The 18,753-nt window shown below is 39.4% G+C and overlaps 2 protein-coding genes across 3 annotated transcripts; one reads left to right on the forward strand and one right to left on the reverse strand.

Moving 5' to 3' along the window:
- Positions 1-874: 874 nt before the first annotated feature.
- LOC120546593 (olfactory receptor 52E8-like) lies at positions 875-1,870 on the forward strand. The gene has a single exon (XM_039781641.1). It carries the CDS (start codon positions 875-877, stop codon positions 1,838-1,840), a length of 966 nt encoding a protein of 321 aa, XP_039637575.1. The 3' UTR covers positions 1,841-1,870.
- LOC120546317 (protocadherin Fat 4) lies at positions 1,799-18,466 on the reverse strand. 2 transcript variants are annotated; one of them, XM_039781183.1, is made up of 16 exons: positions 18,327-18,466; positions 17,772-18,000; positions 17,185-17,526; positions 14,651-15,564; positions 14,382-14,556; positions 14,080-14,260; positions 13,629-13,879; positions 9,206-13,531; positions 8,039-8,140; positions 6,953-7,254; positions 6,754-6,839; positions 6,473-6,649; positions 5,419-5,546; positions 5,107-5,324; positions 4,759-5,017; positions 1,799-4,128 (listed from the first exon to the last, which is right to left on the reverse strand). In XM_039781183.1, exons 1-16 carry the CDS (start codon positions 18,381-18,383, stop codon positions 2,756-2,758), a joined length of 9,120 nt encoding a protein of 3,039 aa, XP_039637117.1. In that variant the 5' UTR covers positions 18,384-18,466; the 3' UTR covers positions 1,799-2,755. The 2 variants fall into 2 exon arrangements, with proteins under 2 accessions (XP_039637117.1, XP_039637127.1); XM_039781193.1 differs by lacking the exon at positions 17,185-17,526.
- Positions 18,467-18,753: the final 287 nt, after the last annotated feature.

Here is an 18,753-nt window from a genome sequence, read left to right on the forward strand (position 1 = left end):
CTCACTATAATAGACTATTTTGAAAAGGCAAAAACTATTAATTGGCAAACGCCATCCTCTTTTTTCTTTTGATTTTTTAATGCATCATTTGAATGCAACATTGATAAACTTCATGGATGAATTTGGTAATTTGGTGATTATAATTACAAACTGGTGTGTCTATAATTTCCCAGTGGTGCACTCCAGACTCAATGCAAACTAAGGGCCATTTTATTCTTTCCAAAACGTTAACAAATCAAATGTTTAAACAAGCTTTTACTTTTATCATCAGTGTTTTTATGACTGCTTACAAAGCCTTACTTGTAAGCAATACTAGTTTAGATTTGTAACCCATACAACTGAGTAAAGGTTTTGAAAGAACTGAATTGTCTAAAATATATCGTCATGCAACCTGCTCCACAATATACTGTATTGCAGCTGCATATTTTTCATGGCTGAAAGCCACTGATTGGAAACTGAATAATATTTACTCTACTCTTTATGTGTCATGTTAACACAGATGGGTGGAACTCATTAGAGAACATGACCATTTGGGATCTACTTGTTTATGAAAGTAAACATTGATATTTGTTTCAAACAAGATGCTAATCACATATTAGGTGGCACTACAGTGAGATGTGACAGTACTTCCACGGAGGCATATCTATTGTAACTTTTACAAGGTAAGATTTACACTTTAGATCCTCCACAGAAAACATGAAATTACACTGTAGTGACTAACACTTTTGTTTGCATAATTGTTAGATTTGAAGTATTTAGGTCTATTGTTAATGCTCCGATGTTATTTCAGATTTTCCTTAACTTGTCACATCTAAAAACTATTTTAATGTATGTGTTTTCTTTTGATAGGTTGTTACTGTTAATTCAAGTGATTATGTTCTACACTAATGTAACAAGGATTACAAATTTCTTCATCCTGGGATTTCCTGGACTTTCACAGGAGTATTATGGACCTGTGTCAGCCCTGCTTTTGGTTCTCTTCTTGGCTATAGCTGTAGGAAATATTTTTATTTTAGTGTTTGTTAGATGTGAGAGGTCTCTTCACAAACCCACATATCTGATATTTTGCCACTTGGCACTAACTGACTTAATGTTTGGGACTGTTACTCTGCCAAAGATTATATCAAAATATTGGTTTGATGACAGCATCATTTCATTTTATGGATGCTTTGTACAGATGTACTTTGTTCATTTTTTGGGGGCGTCTCATTCTTTCATCCTGATGGTGATGGCCCTTGATCGCTTTATTGCAATTTGTGCTCCACTGCGTTACACAGCTCTTTTCACAAACAACACTGTTTCTGTGCTTTGTGGAATATCATGGATTTTGCCAATGTCATGGATGGTGGGTATAGTTGTAGATACTCTGAGATTGCCTTACTGTAATTCAAACATAATTATACAGTGCTATTGTGACCATTTAGCAATAGCAGTGCTTGGATGTGAGGAAATACGAGAAAATCTGGCATTGGCATTAGGTGGGGCCATGTTCTTTTTGATGTTGCCTCTGGCTTTTATCATCTTATCTTATTTTGTCATCATTGTTGCAGTTATGAGAATGACCAGTTCTAATAGCAGTCGCATGTTGGCTCTGTCTACCTGCTTGCCACAGATTATCATCACATTTCTCTATTACACGCCAAGATGCTTTGTGTACCTGGCAAATTTTGTGGGATTTACATTCAGTGTCCCAGTTCGCATAGTTGTTGTAATGCTGTACAGTATTTTACCTGCTGCTATTAACCCATTAATATACTGTTTCAAAACCAAGGATATCAAAGAACACTTGAAAAAGAAATTAGTTACTAGGAAATTTAATAGCAGTACAACAACTGGATAAAATACATCATCAATCAAGTGATTAGTTACTTTTGCTGCTTCAAATATGTCACTTCCCTGTTAGCTTTAGAATCAATTTTGATACTTTGCTTTTCACTATTAAAGTACTGCATGCTCCTACAGTAATTATACAGATTGAAATCCTCTATGAGCCCAACGCAGCCTGAGATCCTCAAGCAGGGGTCTCCTGATTGTTCCAACAAAAATGCTATGTTAGAAGTTTACTGAGGCTTTTCTTCTTGGCAAGGAGCCAGATCAGAATCACTTCATGCCACGTCTTAAAACTCACTTGTACTGGAAGGCTTTTTTATTACCAGCCTAATGTTCTTAATGTTTTATTTATTGTTTTATTCTGTTTTCTACTTTTATATTTTCATGTCTTGTTAACTCATACTTTGTTTGCACATTTGTATTGTTTCTAAGGTACTCTGTTTTACTAAGTAAATTGTACCTTTGTTTCATTAGTGCATAAATAAAATGTATTGCAATTTTCCAAATATAAAATAAACACATTTTCTAATAATAAAAAAAAAATTCTCCAATTCTCCATTCACACTCCACAAGGACACTAACGCTTAAACAGATCTTACATTTTGACAGTTCTGTAAGACTGTAATTGTGAATTAACACAAAGAACACAGTCACTCTTTGGTCTTCGGGAAAGTGCCTTTTCTAAAATTAATGTTGTGACAAGTGCCATGCTATATGTACAAAAACTGAGGGAGAGAGGACAGAACAGAGAAGCTAGAGGCAGCGGGCCTAACAGTCGCAACTAAAAGTTTGGATTTTCATGTCATTCTTTTACATTGTTGTTGAGTTTTGATGCATCAAAATTATTTCAAATAAGTAACCGACTGCATATTTACAATTTTCCCACCTGACCCTTTTGCGACATATACAAAGTATATAATGGCCATCAAATAATTTCCTCCATGTCACTTTGCATATCAAAGCCATGACTGGGGTCAGAGGGTAGACATGCTATATCCTCAAATACGGGAGCATAGCTGCTGAAAGGTAGATGCATATTTAAAAGATTTCCCCATTGCTCAAACATACTTGAGGGAGCACTCTCAGCTTTGTGCTGACCTGCAGCAGAGTGACAGGAGTGTTTTAAGAATGAGCTGACAGGCAAGATGCCTTGTTGTCTAAAGCTGCACGCTGACAGGGATGATAGGTCATGTATATATGTCCTGGCGCTGATGGTAGAAAACTGTCCGCACTCAGACTCCGAGCAGGTGAATGTGCTGCCTGTTTCACTGTCAGATGAGGCACCGATCATCGTGGTGGACTTGTCAGGTCCAAACCCTGGGGATGCTGCATGTGACATTGTTTTCTCCCGAGGAGTGTATAGTTTACCTATTTCCTCAAACGTGAGACATTGGGCCGGTTCCAGGAACTTTGGTTGTATGAACCTCTTCTGGTAACGAGGTGGTGTATGCTGGGACTGCTCTGCATCAATCTTAGTCAACAACTGCTTGTTTAAGAAAGCCACATTTTGAGGCTTTGTAGGAATTTTTGCCCCCTCTTCTTCACTGAAGCATTCTTTCTTAAATCCTGCTAACAGCATCCTCAAATCTCCCCACCGTTTAGGATCAGCTTTCACACACTTGGGCTGTTTGTGGCAGCTGAGTGTCAGTGAGGCAGTGTCTGAATGAAGTGCACTACAGATGCTGCCGATTTCATAATACTCCAGCTCACTTTTTGGCACCTGCTGAACACTTAACAAACTGGCATCACCGTAAAACTCCAGACTTAACCTCTGCTGATCAGCACTCATTGGGTCGTGTTGTTTCTCTATTTCTGCAGACTCAGCATCTGTGAGTGTTCTCTTGTCATCAAAGCAAAACGCTACATTGTCTGTCTGTTGTGGCGAGCTATCTCTCTGACACTTTGCATTCTGTCGCCTCACTCTGTAAAGGGCAACACACGCTCCTATCACCAGGATGGAGGTTAGAGGAAGAATCACAGCTATAAGCCACAGAGGAGCGCTGCCCTGAGCCTCAGAGCACTGATTACGGCTCTCTGTCGTAGAGATGCACATATCACAGGCGTGCTCAGAAACGTTATGTAAACAGATGCAGGACCTGTTGTGCACAGCATGTCCAGAGAGACAACGCCTCCCGGCTGTTTCCTCCTCAGAGCAGGACGAGGGGAGGCAGACACCCGGAGAGCTGCAGCTCGATTGAACAAGGGTCGAGCTTGGCGAGACGTCCGCCATCACACTGAGTCCACTGACAGGCAGAGTGTACCCACTCACGTTGAGATACTGCACACATCCAGTGAACCCTGCCATAAAAAGAATGAAGACAGCTTCATCGGTGTTACTCAAAGGGCTAAAAAAACATGTCAGCTGACCATTTCATTTATACTTGTACTTGTACTTAGAGTGATCTACTTAAAGAGCAAGGAAAACTTGGGTTTGGCCCCTTATTTTAGCAATTTGCTACAAGTTTATTATAGATTTAAAGAGAAAGGATTGATATGGCACAAACTGACATGCTCTATTCCCACACAAAACAAATAATCCAACCTGATGAAATATCATGTATAATAATAAAGCAATATGTTGCCATTTTAGAGCCCCATCAACTGAGGTTCACCCTCTTAAATTGTTTTACTCCAGTGTATATGCTGTAAAGATTCCCTTTCTTTCAGATATTGGTTCTATACTGTATGTGTCTACATGCCTTATACGATACTCCTGCACATACATGTGGTGTAATCTTGGCCTTGATGATCTTGCATGTACTGTACTGTAGTTACAGTATGTGTCCAGGATGTATTCATTGCTGACTGAAAATAATACACTGTCATTTTGACTAATTATCTAGGTTAAAACATTTTTTAGGCATATATATATATATCTGGTTCACACATTAACACCTGGTTTGTCAACAATGAGTACTGTATATTTACCTGACTGTTGGAGTTTTAAATCACCTGTCAGAAGTGCACCAAAAATAATCTTTTCCACACTGACAGGATTGAGATCCATACTGCTGTCAGTGATGTTCAAGACTGATTTCCTATCCAGAAGCAGAAAGGTAATCTGTCCATTGCTGAACAAGGAGAGGACATGCCAGACCCCGTCAGCCACAGGAGAGTCCACAGTGAACTCTGACTGGTGTCCTGACAGTGCGTCTTTGGAAATGTACACTGGCTTTCTGTCTTTTATCTGAATTAGACAGAAAGAACAAGCAATTTCACACTTCAAACATGAAACCAAGACGAGTAAATATGTGGATGAATGCATTCCATACCAACCTTCAGCATAGTGTATCCTGTCTCTCCAACAACAAACAATAACACTCCATTATCTTGGGTCTTGAACTTGATGTCAATCACTTTTTGGTCTCTGGTGTTTCCCTTTCTTTCAACATCCAGCAAGTCTTGTAACAGGTAGTCTCTCTTGAATCGCTCCTTGATGACATACTCAATGTAATCATTCCCATTAAATCGCAATACAAGCTTCTCTGACATTTCTATTAAAAAAAGACGGAGAATGAAAACAAATGTATTGAAGTTAAGATGAAAATCAAACAAAAATCACTCCTGTGTATTTAAAGGTATCTTTACCTTTATCACAGTTGCTTCCAGTAAAATGGCTTTTGCACTCGCAAAGGTAGTCAGACCAAAGGTCATGGCACACGCCGCCGTTCTTACATGGGTTGCTATGACATGGGGATGGTGTTGTCCGAGGACACCTTTATAAAACAAAAATGAGTTACTAAGACAAATTTATGAAATGTAGACAGACACAAAAGTAACAGAGATGTTTTTCTGTATTATGCAAATAAGTTGATAATGTAGTTTTATAACACGTTCTTTTATGTTTTTTATTAGATGGGGGCAGTAGAGAGGTGAGGGCAAATGAGTTGGGAGAGAGGGGGTATGTGACATGAAACTAAGGTCCGTTGCATGACTCGAAACAGTGATGCTGTGACCATGAGGTCAGCATCCTAAACCCCTACACCAAGACATCAAGACCAGGGCCTGAAATTAACACCCAATCACGCTGCTGAATGCGGGCAAATTTTGCCATTGGCGGGTGAAAATTGAGTGATTCACTAGATGCTTTTTTGCCACAGTTGTTTTTTCACATTTCAACCAAGTCCGCCATTTCCTTGGATTTGAGCTCAAAATTGTGGCGGCACATTACTGGGGTTAAGAGGCCGGCTGAAACAAGCAAGCAACAAAAAGATAATAATAAAAATAGAGGTTTTGATACCAAGTGGACAGTTGGTGACAATGGCAAAGTTCTAAGATGAAGAACAAATGTACTTGCTGTGTATATGGCTCAAAGAAAAGGAAGTAAATCCTTTTGTAAGCAGGACTAAAAACCTAAAATGATTCATTCAAGTCATTAATTATATTAATTTCGTTAATAACTTGATAGCACTTGAATGTGTATTCTTAACAAAATGTTCGTGCATTTCCTGTATTTCACCTTCATGAGGCAAAAAGAAATTCTGATAAAAAGCCTTTGTGGCTGGTGGATTTTTAAAATCCACCTGCAAGGTAACTTCAGGCCCTGACCAAGACGCCCTGATTATGTTGTTTAAATCATAGAACCTCACACTTTATTATTATATTGGGAAAGTGAATTGTGTAGGCTATATTAAATGCTTACCTATCAAGGATGTTATATGTTGCGAGGGCCATTGAAGGTCTCAGCAGGATTCCATTTACATGAATGTTACGAATACATCCAACGAAGTCATGGGTTTTTATCTGAGCCGGATGCAGTAAAATAGATTCAAATGTCCTTGTTCCTCCAAATGTCATATTACTGCCAACATCTAGTGTTCTGATTGTAGATGAATACAGAGAGAGGTCATTCATAGACAAAGATTAAACACAAGGTCAAAAACAGAAATTATGAACCATGGGTGATTATTATATCACTGCTACCTCTTTAAGCTACTGCCATCACTCTGTGAAAAACAAAATCCATTGTTCTCATCATCTGTGCAGTTGTCCACATGTAAAGAACCCATCTGTTAAATGCAAATAGTGCACATTAGTTTTTTTCAGATTGACTTCTCTCATTTCCAACTTAAAAATGCCATCTCATTAACCTTGTGTATGTGCTGACATATTTCCAACTCACATTCCCAATCCTCCTGGCAGTGACACTGTGGAAATATCCATCTGCCACATGCTTGTTTGTCTGCAGCCTCACAGGTCCTGAGCCCAGGTCATACGAGAGATGCATGGCCCCATTCAGTATCTCCAGTGCAAAGAACTCCCTGCTGGAGGATCCTCCGGGGTTGTACAGGAGCAGGGAGTTTCTCTGTACTGTTGCAAACTCTAGAGAGATTAAATTAATCCTGCGATCCAATGGGGGAAACTCCATGAACGACAGCTCCTCAAAGCCATAACTGTGCTCCTCACAGTGGGCTCCACTGACTCCTAAAAAACAACAATATAGAAACATAGTGTTTGTACATGTTAATAAGTAAGTTGTTCTCATTTGTAGCTTGGAAAAGTTAGAGTATAGTTCATGACATTTAAATGAGTAGTTTAAACATTTTGCAAATTACACTTGCAGAAGGTTAGATGAAGCAGCAGCTAAGCTGGCTCTGTCCAAAAGACAAAATCGACCAGCAGCACCTTAAAGGTTACCAATTACAACGGAAGTGCAAAATTGACAATGTGTCATTTTACAGGGGGTTATGTGCCGGACTATTTCTTGGACAGGCACAGAAGAGAGCTAGTTTTTATGAGAGGTTGTTTTGTGGGGAGGGTGTGTTTAAATGTGGGGAAAAAGGAGTTAACTTTCAGACAGTATCTCTTGGAATGCACTCATAGTGAAAAGTGACAGAAATTGTGTGGAAAGAATGAAAAAAGAGACATCGGAAAAGCTATTCAACCATCTGACAATCACTTCTAAAGGAGTATACGGGTGCCGGGTGTCTCCACAGGTTGCCTAGCAAAGGCTCCAGGGAAAGAAAGAATCTGGCATATTATTAAACAAACAAAATATAATGGGTTAATAACAGACTTTATGATTTTGTTTGATTTTGTTGCCTTAAAACAGAGCCAGGTCAGCAGTTTTCCCATTTCAACTCTTTGTGCTAAGCTAACCTAACCAGTTGCTGACAGATATGAGAGTGGTATCAATTTTCTTATCTAACTTTCCGCAAATAAACGTAAACTTTTGCTTTAAAGCTCCTTCTTTATGCATTATTCTTACCAAAGGGACAATTACAAGAAAATCCTGTCTGTGAATTGATGCAGCTGCCCTGAGCACAAGGGGTTGATTTACAGTGGTCTATGAACTGCTCACACATTTGCCCTAGAAAAAAAAAACAGATAAAGCCCAGACTTTGAAGAGATTCTGGAATATATTCATTTAGTGTAATAATTTTATTTTGGTAACACTTTATAATAACAGTACATGAATCATCATGAATTTGTGCATGACTTCACACATGAAAAAGCATGAATTTATTCATGTACTTCATGATCTATCAGTAATGTACAATGATTAATTGTATCTCATTCATGACTTAATGCAGGAAATATGTCAATTCATGCATCAATTAAGGTATTTTAGGCTAAAGAAACTGAATTGTAGTGTTGTTATCATGATTAACTAAACATTACTCCTTCATTACTTCATCATGTTTGCAGCCCTTCAAATAAAGTGCTGACCTGGTCCATCTTTAACATTAAGATGATCAATGGTGGCATATGCAGCAATCATCTTTGTGACCCCTCAAATAAAAAAATATCAAGACATTTCTGGTGTTCAGACACTTGGAAGTTAGTTAATTCATAAATATCCTACTTGAGTGAGCATTGTTCTCAGGCATTACTGTTTAAATGTATCTGCAGTATACTGTATTTTGTGTCAGTGTAGTGACCTCAGTATCATTTTGCCAACCCACTCCTTTAATTCTTAATACATTTAATTTTATGCCACCATTAATCATATCTTATTTCTCAATGTTAAAAATGGACCAGGTCAGCACTTTATTTGAAGGGCCACAAACACAATGAAGTAATGAAGAAGTAATGTTTAGTTAATCATGATTACAACACTACAATTCTTCAGAACATATGTGCACTGATGTGACTAGTCAGTTTTTTTTTTAAAGAAGACATGACCATCATTAATAAATCAAAAATCATGATGACTCTAACACCTTAATTGATGCATTCATTAACGTATTGTTCCTGCATTGACTCATGCATGAGATACTATTAATCCTTGTACATTACTAATAGTTTATGAAGTACTACATGAATTAATTCATGCTTTTTCATGCATGAAGTCATGCACAAATTCATGATAATTCATGTACCATTATTATAATAAGTGTTACCGTAATTTGTTTTTAAATACACCAAATTCTACCCTCAAATCCAGGCACACAGTGGCAGCGATATCCATCCTGAGTGGGAATACAAGTTCCTCCGTTTTGGCACTTCACCTTCAGGCATTCATCTACATCAGCAGAGCAGAAAGAGCCAGAGAAGCCACTCTGACAGTGACAGTAGAAACTTCCTGGAGCATTCACACACGTGCCTTTATTCTCGCAGGGATTCACCTCACATTCGTCAATGTCGTCTTCACACAGTGTCCCGGTGAAGCCGGCTAGACAGGTACAATTAAAAATCTCTTTCTGCGGTGACACAAAGATGACCGCCGAGCTTTCCAGTACAGCCACATCCTGACTGATGTAAGTGTTTTTGTTGCACGTCGCCCCATTTTGACAAGGGCTGGTGAGACATGGATCACTTGTGATGTGAGAAATCGTCACATTGCTCTGAGCCTCCAGTAATTTCTTATGGCCTGCAGAGATACCAATGGCCACCTCTTTGCTAAGATATTGACCATTGTAGTTTTTCACCGCAGCCAATAGAAGGATTTCACTGCCAATGTGTTTGATTCCAAATACATGAGTCTTAGAGGCCTGTAGGTTAAACAGACTGTCCAGAGCTTTCACAAACCGCAAATACTTATTAGACATAAACTCCTCCATTGAGGATGATGACACATAGAACAATATGCAGCTGTCTATAGAAGCATTTGTGAAACCTTTGTAGGTTACATAGATGCTGTTGTTGACTGGGAAGTGAAGCTGGTCTGTAGCTTCGATAGTAATGTTGATTGTAGCCTCGCCTTGAAAAGGAGACGACCACAGCTCACATGTGCCATTAGATATTGTAAACATATTAAGTGGTCCACTTTTGATGGTGCAGCTGAATGTATCCGACTCATCCTGATCCTCAGGATGGACATTGCCAATCATGCCTCCGTGGAAGGAAGTGCCAAAGTATTTCACCTCGATGAAGATATTTCTAGGCTGTGAAGGGTTATCGTTTTCATCCACAATCGTGATGTGGATCATTGTTGTGGATGACAGCGGAGGGATCCCTGCATCCCTGACAGCCACCAGGACTCGATATGCAGAGATTTGTTCCCGGTCAATAGTCCGTGTGGTGAATAAAACTCCATCAGGAGTCAGTGAAAAAACACTACCTGTTGAAGGATTTACCAACCAGTAAGTAAAAGGGCCCTGGTTTGGGGGCAAATCAGAATCAGATGCATTTAATCTGGCAACCATTGTGCCTTGAGGCTGATTTTCCTTCACTTGAGCCTCAGTAATTGTGAGTTTGGGAACGCTGTCATTAACGTCGTCAATAATCACAATGACATTAGTAGTCCCAGTGGCTGGTGGAGCGCCATTATCAGTGGCTGTAACAGTCAGATTATAAACTGGCCATAGTTCTCTGTCAAGTGGAGAATGTACTGAAATAACACCACTGGATGGATCAACGACAAAAGAGAAGTTTGTGTTTCCATTTGCAATACTGAAGAAGAAATGATTCCAGTCCAAGATGGAGTCCTCATCCAGAGCACTAACAGTTACCACAGATGTCCCAACGGGGCTGTCTTCTGCAACATTGGCCAAATAAAGTGCATAAGTGAAAACGGGTGCATCGTTTGTGTCAATCACCCTGATGTGCACCAAAGTCTCGTCCACATCCATGCCAGTGATAACGCCAGAGTTCTTCGCCAGAACTTTTAAAACTACGTGACTGTTGCCTTGTTTTCTCAAACTGACAGTTGTGTATATTTCTCCAGAAAGTTTGTCAATTTCAAAGCCCATATATTTGTTTTGACCAAACATCAGGTAAAACACCTGACCTTCAGAGCCTTGGTCATAATCTGTAGCTATTACGTTTCCAATCCTAGTTCCAATGGGTACATTTTTAAATACAGAAAAGTTATATTCTTTTTTCCTGAATGTAGGTGTGAACTCATTGACATCTAAGATTTGGATGACAATGTGTGCCAAACTAAATAAAGTATGGCCACCAATGTTTGAAGCTTTGATTGTAATATCAAAGATCTGCTCTCGCTCATAATCAAACAAATCCAATGTGGTGATAGTGCCATTTCTTGAATCAATTGCAAATTTATCCACACGGCCAGCAATAAGAGAATAGGATATTTGTGCACCTGAATCAGCATCTGCAGCCTTCACAACTAGAACGTTTGTTCCAATTTCTGAGTTTTCAGGCACTGACGTGGTGTATTCTGAGGACGAAAAGACTGGAGGATTGTCATTTACATCCATAACTACCACTGTAACATTTAACATGCCAGTTTTAGAGACCCAGCCTCCATCCAGGGCTTTGATTTGAGCATGATAAATAATTTCTCTTTCAAAGTCAAGCTCTTTGATCAGTGTTAGTAGCCCAGATTTATCTCCTACAGAGAATGGTAAATATTGATTTTCTGTGGTAATGCAGTACACAATGGCACCGTTGGGACCATAATCCCTATCTTCTGCTTGAATTCTCCCAATAACAGATCCTACCGGCAAGTCCTCGGGGACAGAGAAAATGACATCCAGCTCTCTAAAGCTCGGAGAAAATTGATTCCTCCCAGTTATTTCAAAAGTGATTTCAGTCTGTGATGACAAAGGGGGGAAGCCCTGATCTTTTACAAGAACTAATAAAGTGAAAAAAAAATGTATGCTCTCCACCAAACTTTGAGTTAACATTACTTTTCCATTGTCTGTTTGGATCCAGAAGAAATCAGATGCATTACCTCCATTCACAACATATTCAATACCACCGCTGATGTTACTGACATCCTGATCTATTGCTGTAAACTGGACCACCTCAGTACCAACAGCCATGTCATAGGGGATAGCAATCAGAGGCTGGAGAGGTAAAAACATTGGTGGGTGGTAGTTATATGGTTCTAATCTTACTGTGACAGTGGTTTCACTGTATAGAGGAACAATGCCACAATCAAATGCAATGACTGTAAACTGGTAGATTTCAAAGGCAGGATTATGTAACAGCAGTGGCTGCTTCGTATAGATCTCACCAGAGGAACCGTTCACCCAAAACTGCTCATTTAGAGGTTCAATAACATACAAAATCTCACCGTCTTGCTCCATGTCTGCATCTGTAGCAAGAACCTGCAAAACAAACACCTCTTTATCTTTTGTTTCAGGGAGGACAACACTGTAAAAATTATCAGAAAATACTGGTCTATTATCATTGACATCTGCTATGACTATAGTGACGTCTGTGCTGATGCTCCATGCTGAATCGTTTGCATTTACTTTCAAGATATAATGATCCTGCATCTCTCTGTCCAGAAGTCTTCCAACCGTAATACAGCCAGTGGTGAAGTCAATATTAAATGGCATTTCATCAATTTGGTCAAGTATGGAGTAATTAATTACTGCATTGGGACCAGTATCATCATCAGTTACGGTGACTTGTATAACCGTGTGTCCAACAGGGGAATCCTCAGATACCTCTGTAAGGAAAATCTGTGAAAAACGAGGTGCGTTGTCATTTCTGTCTAAAACAACTACAATAACGGTTGCTGTGTCTTTATGAAAAGGGTTGTTTAGCTCTGCAGCTTCAACTGTTAAATTAAATTCAGGGGTATTTTCTCTGTCTAAACTTGCAGTGGTGCTCAATAAACCATTCTCCGGGTCAATTGTGAAAAACCTATCAGTGTTTCCTTCTGTTATGTTGTACTGCACTGTGCCGTAACTGCCTGAATCAGCGTCAGTGGCGAGAACATCGCAAACCCAGGATGGCGGGGAGTTCTCGAACACCTCACACCTGTAATCAGCTTGGGTGAACTGAGGGAAGTGATCATTTACATCACTGATGTTTATGTGAATTTCTGCAAATGATGAGAAAGGAGGCGAGCCAGAATCTCTGGCTTCTATCAACAAAGTAAACTCCTTTTTGTTCTCATAATCCAGAGGGTTCTCCACTGTCAACACGCCACTCAATTGCTCCACATGAAACATGTCTTCAAAGTTTCCAGAAGCTAAATAAAAAGAGACAGGTTCAGCCCTTATGCTCGCTGCGGAGACAACTGCCACTAATGTTCCCAATGGCTCATCCTCAGAGAGGGAATCGCTCAGAACATCCACATTCATCTCTGGAAACTCAGAGAAGTTCTGAAACCGGATACTGATCGTAGTGATGTCAAATTTAGGATTTTCTCCAGCATCTTCCACATGTACATTGACAATGATATCTTTCATTCCCTGGAGAGCACTTGAAGCGAATACACTGCCGCTGTAGGGATGTATGGAAAACAGATCTGAACTTTGTCCATATAGCGAATAATGCAGTTCTGCGTTCATCTCAGTATCTGCATCTGTTGCTCTTACTGCACAAACGACTGAGCCTGTAGGAACAAAAACAAAATAAAACTCTCAATCCTATCAAGTCCATGTTATCCAGGACGAAATATTTAACTATCAAGTGGAAGTAAAAGCTCTCACCTTGAGCCATCTCAGTGGGCACATAGGCCACATAGGGGCTGTTCATAAACTGGGGCCAGTGGTCGTTAATATCTCCAATGAGAACAGTAACAAGCACTGAGCTTGACAGAGGCTGAGTGGGATGCTCATCACTGCCAATCACTATCAACCTGTAAATGGCTACTGTCTCCCTGTCCAGGACATCGGTTGTAAACAGCTCTCCAGATGTTTCTTCAATGGCGAAAGGCACATCAAGGTTCTCCATGGAATACCTAAACGACAATAAAGTATGAATGAACATAATCTATATAGAATCCAAGTTGCTCTTATGCAGCATTTTCAGCAAATACAGTACACAAGAAAGACAAATGTGTGAGAAATGTTGATCCTATTGTGACGCTGCTATCATCAAAAAACATGATTATAGACAGTACTTCTTGACATTGCTCTCAAATTTTGAGTGACATTTTACCTTATTTCCCCGCTGACACCCTCATCATTGTCAGATGCAGATATCATGGCAAACACAGTGCCTGTGGGACTGTCCTCAGACACTATGGTGTTGTAGACTACCTCAGTAAACTCTGGACAGTTATCATTGACATCATCTACTATGACATGTATGGTTAGAGTTCCTGTTAGAGGTGGCAATCCTGCAAATGACAAAGTAAATAGTGGTTAATCAAACAGTTTGAAGTGGCATTACACTGACAGTAAAACGATTACAGAATATCATATTGTAAAGTGATCACATTTAGCTTTGGCCTGAATCACCTGAATCCACAGCAATGATGGTAACCAAGTACAATGATTCCCTCTCTCTGTCCAGACTGTGTAAAATTTGAAACATGCCACTGGGAGTGATGGAGAACAAACCGTCACTATTTTCTTTCTGTATGAAATAGGTAAGCTGGCTGTTGACGCCTAAATCTTCATCTAAAGCTGATACCTGGTTGAAAAAGACAAACAATCGAGAAATAACATACAAATATTCTGTAGTTAACATTCAATAAAGTCTTTAGTTAATTAAGAGCCAGTAGCACCTGTCGTGTTAGCTGAGCGGGGTCCTTCTCATTCTCCATCACATGTATGGTAAGTGTTTGTGGAGTAAAGAGGGGTGCAAAGTCATTGACATCCAACACTGTGACGCTGATAGCAGCAGTAGCAGATCTGTGTTTATTCCCCTGATCCACAGCTGTTAGGGTTAAGGTGTAGTTTGAATGCCTCTCCCTGTCCAGTTTGTCCAAGACTGTGATGACACCTCGAACCGCGTCCACCACAAAAGGTCTGGTCTGGGTCAATATGTATCGCACGTGTCCATTTGTACCGATGTCTCGATCAAGAGCCTGAACCTGACACAGACTCGTTCCTATGGGGATATCCTCGCTGATTGTCAAGCTGTAGGTGCTTTGAGAGAACTCAGGGTCATGGTCATTAGCATCCTCAACGTGCACCGTGAGATTCATAATGGTGGCCATCCTGGGTGAGCCTTTATCACTGGCTGTTACAGTAATAGTCAGGGTGTCTACCTGTTCCCTGTCCAATTCCTCCTCAAGGTATATTTTGCCACTCATGTTATCAATGCTAAACACGCCACCAGAAGTGTTGTTTAAATAATATAAAACTTCCCCATTGGATCCAATGTCTTCATCCACAGCATGAACAGTCATTATAACAGAATGAAGTGCAGTGTCCTCTGGTATGCTGACTATTTTTCCTGACACAAACAATGGCGCATTGTCATTGACATCATCAACCACCACACTAACATGCGCTGTGCTGGTGAACTGTAAAGACGCAGGCTGGACACAGTCATTGGCTGTCACAGTCAGATTGTAGAAGGGTTGGCTCTCTCTGTCTAACTCTGTGTTCAGGCACAAACTACCAGCTGTGTTTATGAAGAAAACTTCCTCTTTATCGCCACCAGCCACTCTTAGCTTCAAGTCTCCATTGTCACCTGGCAGAGAGGAAAACATAATACATGACGTTATCACAAATTATGGAATGTCCTTCTCTTAATGGCTTGGTGTACTATTTATAAATCAGGGAACAAAACGTTGCACTTTGCACATGACACACTGAAACACCTGTTTGCTGCTAAGTATGCTAAGAATATAATTTAATAAACTACTCATTTGCAATAAAAAAGAGGCTAAGAATAGGAATTAACTGGCAAGTGTGAAAGAAAGGCTCTGCCAACAGATCACTGGCAGATGTTTTTGAAGTAAGGACTTTCTTTTTTAAAGGTACAGACTTTAGTCTCCAACTAAACATAAGATTTTGATTTTCAGGCATTTTCACAATTAAATAAATAAACAAACACAAAGATAAATATTTCTGGATTGCATTTCCCAAATGTGGCATGTCCAGCTAAGCTATTGTTCATGTTGTTGGCTTCACCACAAAAGACTAAACAACAAGGACACTGATGAGGGCAAGCAACCGGGACAAAGTATCAGCAAACATGATTCAAAGTACATGAATACGGTAAAAAGAAAAGAAAGAGGAAGTAAAATAAAATTAAATGGAAAAAGGGCTGGATCAAAGTAAGCTGTGCATTCAGTATCCTAATGGGATTTGGCAAAAAAGACTTGCTGTACACACAGATCAGTAAGCCCGACTTAGTACCAACATACCCACCAGCGTTGAAACAGAAGCAAACAGGAGAACACGGCAGAGCCCAGGTAAGACATCAGCAGCACTTTCACCTATGCTGTGCATTAGCTCCTTAGCCCACTGTCAAATATTATATTATATATGTATCTCTTTTTCTCTGCAATTAAGTAATTCTACAACAATTAATTAAACATTCATAAGTGCTTTTAGCTGTATTTAAATTCAAATAAACTCTATATGGTGAATAATTTCCCCAACAATGCTTATTGGACATGTAGATGCTGTTTTAGATAGGTAAGGTGCATTAAACAGCCTGTGGCACAGACCAGATGGGAGGCCAGTTTCTCAGTCATGGCCACTAGAGGGAGTCATTGGCAAACACAGACTACTTGGTTCCTGTATGAGAAAAACAGCTCATGGGGAGAAAACTCATCTGAACATTAAAAAACTTTGCAATCTACATATCTGTATTTTCACAACTTTTCCCAGCCATCGACAAATATTTCTTTTTACAACAATGTTTTTTAATCACTGTCGCTGTGCAAAATGTTGAGATCCTTTTAGGGTTCTTTTTGACTGTTAATCATGTTTGGCATTGCATGTTGTTGACACCTTTGATCAATGATAACTTCCTTGTTTTCTGAAGATGCATTTAAGGTTGCATATATGTACAGTATATGTATACATGCAGCCAATGGCTGTTCAGTTTGGTCACCTGTTGTAGATAGCCATCATTTTAAGATTGTGATGTTTGTTGGTGCTGCTTTGTGTCTAAAGAACATCAGATTCTGATTGATTGAACTGTTGCACAGCAACACTGAATCAAACAAAAAAAACATTGTGGGAGCAAAGAACAGTGTGTGGATTCTACTCTGCCTTTCAATGCCACAAAGGCCATACAAATGTGACATCTACTGAATGTTGGATAAATGTTATATTTCAATTGTACTTTTGCACTTACCATCATCTTTATCTGACACATTTAAAAACAGGAAGCAAGTTCCAACCCGTGCGTCTTCCAGCAATGACGCAGAAAAGGCATCCTGACTGAAAACAGGGGGGTTGTCGTTTACATCTAACACATTGAAGTACACCCTGACACTGGAAACCTGTGAATCCCCCTGCTGCACCAACACAGTGAGTATGTAGAATCTTTGTACTTCGAAATCCAGACTGCGGGACAGTAAGAACTCCCCTGAGAAGGGGCTGAGGAGGAACAGGTTCTCTCCGTCATCCTCCTGCACTGAGTATGTGATAGGCGTGAGACTATCAAACACCGTTTCCACCTTTCCCACAACTGTTCCTGTCAACACATGGACAATGCACAATCACTGAATGATCTAGTGACTGTAAAATGAAAAGAATACATTTGGCAACATTATTGTCAAAAACAGAAGGACCTAAACTACCCTAAAAATTAAGTTAAATAATTACAGAATATAAAAAAAAAAACTGTCACGTAATAGTCTTTAAAAAATTAAGTTAATTAACATTATGTATTTGTGCCTAATTTACATGGGGAAAGGCCTCGCTGCACAGAGGACTAACCTGGTAGGGTGTCTTCTTTCACTTCAAATGAATAAACCGTTTTGGAGAAAGCCATCTGTGTTCCCCATCTGTTATGGGAGTGTAAGCCGACTGTGCCATGCTTGGGCACGGAATTAATAGATGTATAATACCAAGAGGGACCTAAGACGATATCTGCAAACTGTCCCTCGATGCTCCCATTCACTGTATTTCCAGATAAAGGTTCATGAGAGGATGTAGTATTAAACGCCTGAGGAACCATGGAAACAAGAAATATATCACTTTTGCTTACTTGAGTCTTCAAAGTCTTCTAAGTTTCAATGTGAGTTGAGCATGTTTAGTCTTAGTTTCTTGTCTAAGTGAAATGTGCATAAATTGGCAACTTAAATGATAGACAGAGATACTTTATTGTCCCAGAGGGAGATTTGATTTTACAGTCTGTACAAATTACACACATTTAAATGCACTATGAGTTGATAAATTATTAAAATATCAAATGTGATTAATTTGTTTAAACATAAGTTCTAATCAGTTGTCTCTCACTGCTGCGACATAAGAGCTAAGAGGCGAACTTACCAGAAAATGAAACAATAAAATGGTATATTTTCTGCAGTGTCGAGTAGAGTCCATCATAACGTTTGCTTCCTAAGTGCAGTCCTCATATTTGCAAAATCAAGCGAGAAAAGAAGATCCTCCTGGAAACTGCACAGCATTACTTTCACACAAGACCAACAAATGGAAAACTATAAAAGCTGTATCCATAGTGATTACTCAATCTTCTGAGCTTGTAATCCTGACTGACACACCCCTTTGACATCACTCTATGCAAATCCTGAAGGAGGAAAAAAAACTCTTTTAAAGCTCCAAAATGCAGCAGATTGAAAGTTTGTTGTTGTTATATGTAAATGCTTTCCCTAATGCTTGATAGCTTTTTGGAGTAATTGTTTTTTGTTTGTCTGATTTCTCACAGTTTTCTGTTATTTCACTTTCTTTTTGTTTTTAA

This window comes from Perca fluviatilis, chromosome 2, assembly GCF_010015445.1.
Source record: "Perca fluviatilis chromosome 2, GENO_Pfluv_1.0, whole genome shotgun sequence".
In the NCBI taxonomy this organism is placed as follows: Eukaryota; Metazoa; Chordata; class Actinopteri; order Perciformes; family Percidae; genus Perca; species Perca fluviatilis.